Source organism: Lygodium microphyllum, chromosome 9 (genome assembly GCF_053477565.2).
Source record: "Lygodium microphyllum isolate KBCC chromosome 9, Lygodium_microphyllum_v1.1.10, whole genome shotgun sequence".
In the NCBI taxonomy this organism is placed as follows: Eukaryota; Viridiplantae; Streptophyta; class Polypodiopsida; order Schizaeales; family Lygodiaceae; genus Lygodium; species Lygodium microphyllum.
Window position 1 is genome coordinate 140,841,762 of NC_141143.1, and position 6,306 is coordinate 140,848,067.

General features: G+C 38.3%; 1 protein-coding gene across 1 annotated transcript; it reads left to right on the forward strand.

Annotated features, from left to right (window-relative positions):
* Positions 1 to 4,493: 4,493 nt before the first annotated feature.
* LOC148031653 (uncharacterized) lies at positions 4,494 to 5,985 on the forward strand. Its single transcript, XM_087685776.1, has 2 exons — positions 4,494 to 4,663; positions 4,749 to 5,985. The coding sequence occupies exons 1-2, from the start codon at positions 4,579 to 4,581 to the stop codon at positions 5,648 to 5,650; spliced, it is 987 nt and encodes a 328-aa protein (XP_087541902.1). The 5' UTR covers positions 4,494 to 4,578; the 3' UTR covers positions 5,651 to 5,985.
* The last annotated feature ends 321 nt before the right edge of the window (positions 5,986 to 6,306 follow it).

Sequence of the window (6,306 nt, forward strand, 5' to 3'; positions counted from 1 at the left end):
TCTTGAGAGATCTTTATCGATTTCGAAAACCTAAAATAGTTTGTTTTCTTTGGTATGCTTTGATACGTTTCTCTAATGAATGATTCTTTTGTTGATCAATCATGTAGATTTTGCAACAAGTAGTCTCTCTTTTTTGTTAACAAGTGATTCTCTAATTTAAGAACATATTTCTCTACAATAAGATTCAATGTATAGCCCCAAAGATCCATTATAACGATCTCCAATATATCACATTATTGAATAGCTATTATAAAAAGGAGGACTACTATTTTTTATAGGATCTTTGGGGTACAACATTCCATCCAACTAAAGATCAATATTTTTTTCCCTTCAAATTGAAACACATGTTTCATTGAAATAGTGTTTTGTTTTGTTCTTTTTCTGATTAGTTTAAACTCACGTTCTAGCTCAACATTAAGGTGATAGAGAGCTATTTCATCAATGATACAAGGATCATTAGATTATTGATCCATAGCTAAAGATGTGATTTGCAACTTTGAATAAGAATACTATGTGAATTCAAAAATGTTGAAGAATGAGTAAGTAATTGACAAGGGGAAGAAGAAAGAAACGAGAGAATGAGAATGGAGGGACGTAATGAGATATCAAAAAATTCAAATTGAATATTCGCTTTCACTTTTATCAAGACAAGGTAAGATCCTTATTAAATCAGTCATCATCATCTTTACATCAGCCTACATTTCTATGTTTGATGCAAGCCATGAGAATATTTTAATAATGATCTTTTACTCGTTTTAGATATATATATTTATTAAAATATAAAAAATGTACAAAACTTCAAAGTGCTTTCTTATTTTCTAAAATATTTTCTCTCTCTAGGATCTCTTACAAGGCATTTTCAAGACCTCAAATCTCCCCTAATGCTACATGGGATTTCTTACTCTTGTTAACATATGTGGACCTGGACCACTTGTGTCTTCCTCACACCAGGTGTCTTAATGGATGGAATTCCTAACTCTTCATCCAAGTTTTTCCTAGAAGTATCTGCACCCACATCAATATGAGAGAAACTTGATGGTACATCGATCATAATAGGTGAGTTCCCACTCTTCTTCTTACCTTTCATTGACACTTATGATGTACTTAGTGGAGTGATTTATGATCGTATTCTACCAGTTCAAGGTCTATCAATAGACCCATGACTAGGAGACTCATGTGGCCCATTCTATATCTACGGTGACTGTTGATCTATTTTCTATATAGCCACACTCTCATGTATATCAACCCTAATTATATTTTGAGCATTGCTACATTAGCTACTCATTTCATCAAAGACAACATCTTTACTAACTCTCAATTCATATGTAACAAGGTTATGATATTTGTACCCCTTTTGCTCAAGACAATATCTCACAAATACATAGTTTTTTGCTTTGGGATCCAATTTATTACACAACTCATTAGGAATGTGCACATAAGTAATACATCTAAATACTTGCACATGGGACTAATTTTTATTTTTCTCGTATACTTCTCTTGAGATGCCATATCATGTATAACAACCTTTGATATCTTGTTCATAATGTACACAATAGTAGCAACTACTTTAACCCAATGGTAATGAGGCAAGTCTCTTTTAGATATTAATGTTCAAGCCCCCTCTACAATATGCATGTTTTTTGCTTAGTAACTCAATTTTGCTGCAAAGTACACCTATATGTAAACTACTTTTGAATGCCATTTTTCTCCTAGAAATAAGAAAAATCATTGGAGAAGTAGTCTCCCCCTACATCCTACCTTAGGCATTTAATACCTAACTATGTCTTCTCAACCAAAGCCTTAAAGGTTTTAAAGTAAGTGAAGACCTCAGTTTTCTCATGCATAAAATAAATCCATACTTTTCGAGTATGTAACAAGGTTATGATATTTGTACCCCTTTTGCTCAAGACAATATCTCACAAATACATATTTTTTTGCTTTGGGATCCAATTTATTACACAACTCATTAGGAATGTGCACATAAGTAATACATCTAAATACTTGCACATGGGACTAATTTTTATTTTTCTCGTATACTTCTCTTGAGATGCCATATCATGTATAACAACCTTTGATATCTTGTTCATAATGTACACAATAGTAGCAACTACTTTAACCCAATGGTAATGAGGCAAGTCTCTTTTAGATATTAATGTCCAAGCCCCCTCTACAATATGCATGTTTTTTGCTTAGTAACTCAATTTTGCTGCAAAGTACACCTATATGTAAACTACTTTTGAATGCCATTTTTCTCCTAGAAATAAGAAAAATCATTGGAGAAGTAGTCTCCCCCTACATCCTACCTTAGGCATTTAATACCTAACTATGTCTTCTCAACCAAAGCCTTAAAGGTTTTAAAGTAAGTGAAGACCTCAGTTTTCTCATGCATAAAATAAATCCATACTTTTCGAGTATGATCATCAATGAAGAAGACATAATACTTGCAACCACTCATTGTTGCACTCTGTGAAGGACCTCACATATCAAGTATCAACTCAACTGGCTTTTTACATATATGCTTTTTATGTAAATTCATGCCTTGTTTGCTTTCCAAATTGACATGCCGAACACATTTTATGCATCCCATCAACTCAAAACTTTGGTAAGCCATCCACAATCTGTTTTGATTGCATGTTTTTCAAAAGTTGCATATTTATATGACCAATCTGCTTATGCTAAATTTCAATTCCTGCTACAATACCCAAACCCTATGCAAACATAGTCAATGTAGGTGATAGTAAGGGTTTGCACATAGTAAACCCCTTGAGGGTTTTATTAAACTATGTACTAAATATTACATAACTTGCAAAGTACAAAGATAGGTACATTATAAATTGAATACTTCGAGTGTCTAGCACAAGTTGTCATTCTTTGGAATTCAGAGTCCTAAACATGATTGTGGAAGGATTGGTGAATAATCGTGTAAGATCTATGTAATTATACCATGAAAGTCAAACTTGATTTGCCTCTTGCTCTATCAAGGACATTGCAACTCCACTTGAGAAATTGCAAGATTTTCAATGACAAGATCATGCTTTTTTTGTTGCATTTTTTATAAATCTTCATTGTCATTTATATGCATAATTGGTTGATGATTTGTGACATGTATCATTGGTAGTCATTTGTGAAGTGGTAGACTCTATAGAGCATGTAAGCTTTGTCTTAATCCAAAGCTAGATGAGGGTTGTTGGATGTTGTTAAAAGTCTCAAATTGCTAAGCACAAGTTCGTTGTTTAGTTAGTTGTATAATCAAGTTTCTACTTGATCATTAATATCCAAAAATATATATGCAAATATTTGATATATAGGTCAAGTTTTTACCTACTATAATCAAGACCCAATAGGATATATACACATATTTGGTATTACTAATCTACATCCTAAGGGGCTTGCATGGTGTAGTATGTAGGGTCTATATGTGGTTGTTTTTATGCATGATTGATTGATGAAGAGCTAGAGTTGGGTAGCATGCAAGCTTTGTCTTAATCCAAAGCTAGGGCAAGGCCATCGGAGAAGAATGTCTTTGAAAGTCCCAAACTGCACCTATCATGCCTCCATATTCCTAGTTTGTCATTTAAATCTATGATCAAGATTTCACTTGTGCCTTAGGTTCCCAAAAAAGCATAGTGAGAAAATTATTAAACCAGTCAAGTTATAACTTGCTGGTTAAGATCCATGTAGATAATTGATATGCTAAATTGTCATTTGGGTTTCTAGAAGTAGTATTGCTTCTTTTGTGTGTGTCCGTTAAGGTATTTAGGCTTACCCTTTGATTCCTATTGATCTCCTAATTAAGACCCACTAAGGTGCATGTCTACGAGAACTTATCAAGGAAAAACACAGAGGCGAGATTTCCTCAAATCCTTTTTTTCTTCAGGTTTTTATGGTTATCTGGTTTCTATGGCAATTGAGCAACAATTTGAACTTTAAATCTGGAAAAATAGACCATATATAAAATAAACTAGACATTTGAGTATTTTCAAGAATTAAACATTCACTCGTCTATTTTGACCGTAAGCAATCATGAGGATCTTGTGTTTTTTACCTTAGGTCTTAAAGGGATTGATCTCAATAATGGACCTTTGAGGCTCTAGAAGTGTTTGCTGGTTCAAATAGATGTCAAATAAATAGGTTGACAGGTATTTCAATATTTTTTATCCTCATTTTCAAGACGCAATGGTGGTTGTCGTTGTCCTCTCCATCAGTCTTTGTAGTGTAACTGGTATTCCCTCCAAATTCCAATATATGCCGCAATATTAGCTTCGCCTTTTCAATTCAGATGTTTTGTACTATCATTTCAAGTTGTAATGGTTGTCATCTTCGTCAATCTTTTCGCTGGGGAAGAAGATTCTGATAAAGCTCCTTTTGCTATTTCTAAGATTTTCCAACATGTGGAGCCGTTTTTCTTTCCTTTGTGAACAGTCATAGTACATGTCATTCGTTGATGTAGTGAACGAAAAGCTTTTGTATTACTAGCTACACCTCTCATCTTTCCATTATTCACGGTCAGCTATTTGATGTTCTTCGTCCGAGTTCTCATTTTCACCAGAAATCTAAAGAAGGAAATTCTGGGATTCTATGGCTGCTGCTACGCCTCAGATTGTTGTTGTATTTACCTCGGCATGTAATTTCATTTCGGCATTCCTGTATGCATGCCCTACAGGTCTGTGCAGGCAATACTCGTATATTGATTAATAGATCCTTCTAGCGACAGTGCTCACTGCTCAGGTTATGTTGACCTGAAACAGGGGCGCACACAGGGAAAACGACGAAAGTGGACAGGTGCCTGGATCTGCCCTTGCGCACCTATAAAGGCGCCACCGATAATGGTATCCTCGCAACTGATTACAGAGCCACACGTACACGAGTTCTCAGAGCTCTCTCTCTCTCTCTCTCTCTCTCTCTCCCTCCCTCATATCACGCAGACGACCTCTTAGGAAACATGAAAAGCTCGTTTTGCCAGTCGGCACAGCCAGCGGCGCGGCCGACGTCGGCAGCCATACGCACTATCGGCGTGGCCAACCCAGCGCCTTTAGGGCTGTTCGGGTTTGCCGTCACCACGCTGGTGCTGTCCTGCTACAATGCGGGAATATTCGGCGTCCACGCCTCGGACCCGGTGAACGCGGTGGTGGGCCTGGCGTCCTTCTACGGGGGCGCCGCCCAGGCAGTGGCGGGCCTTCTGGAGTTCTTTCACGGAGACACCTTCGCAGCTACGGCCTTCACCTCTTACGGGGCCTTCTGGATCTCCTACGCCTGCTTCCTCCTGCCCTCCTTCGGCGTCACCGCCGCCTACCAAGCAGCCAGCAGACCCACTTATACCCTCTCTCACGCCAAGGCCATCTACCTGCTGGGCTGGACTCTCTTCACGTTCGTCATGACACTGGCCAGCGCGCGGACTTCCCGCGCCCTCTTCCTGCTCTTCTGCGCCGTGGCGGCCACCTTCGTGCTGCTCACATCCGGCGAATTCGCCACCTCCGTCCGTCTCCACAGGGCCGGGGGCTTCATGGGTGTCTTCACGGCGCTGCTGGCCCTGTACAACGCCCTCGCTGAGCTCCTCGACTCGCAAGCGCAGCCCCTGCTTCGCCTTCCGATCGGAAGGCTCGATGCCACCGCCCCCTCCGAGGCCGATCTGGAGCTGGCGCAACCGTGAGGCAACCTTTACGGCCGCCGAGGTAGCTGCTTTTTGTTAGCGAAGATGTGGAATGGTCCATTTGGCCCTGACTATAAAATGATGGAACTGCCATCTTAGATTCTTTACTTCCACGTTTGCCTCACAGTTTGCAAGTGCTAACTTTACATGCACGTTTGCGTTAGTTTGCACGTGCTAAATAGAGCCATTGTTATTTCATTAGCCGACTCCACTTTGCCTCACTATGAATGGCGTCAGCTAGCAAAATAATCCACCCATGCAAACCTAGCACTTCAACACTTGTTCAAATTACTTTCTTTCATCATGTTAAACCAACTCCCGGCTCTTTGTTTCTTTTGGATATACCTTGCTCTCCATCCAGTGTTCACAAAAAATCAAGATTTAATGTAAATTGAATTGCAAAATTTTTAAAATAACCTTTAAAATTGAAGGAAGAAGGTTTAAAACCTCGAATTTTTGAAAAGTTTTAGTTATGAAAATGGCAATTACATGTAATTTGATTCAAAAATCCCTGTGAAAATTTGAATTAGGCTTACACTGCACATTGATGGTCTCAAACATGAAATATAAAGCATATTTCATGCCTAGACACATACTAGTTATGTTGGGCTAGTCTTAGTCCTTTCTATATTAATTCAATATTCTGACATGATTTG

What these genes read in the sequence shown, in the direction of transcription:
- LOC148031653 (XM_087685776.1), top strand. Translation starts at nt 4,579, where the DNA reads ATGGCTGCTGCTACGCCTCAGATTGTTGTTGTATTTACCTCGGCATGT. An exon ending in CCTGTATGCATGCCCTACAG is followed by an intron (nt 4,664 to 4,748) that starts GTCTGTGCAGGC and finishes GACCTGAAACAG; the next exon opens with GGGCGCACACAGGGAAAACG.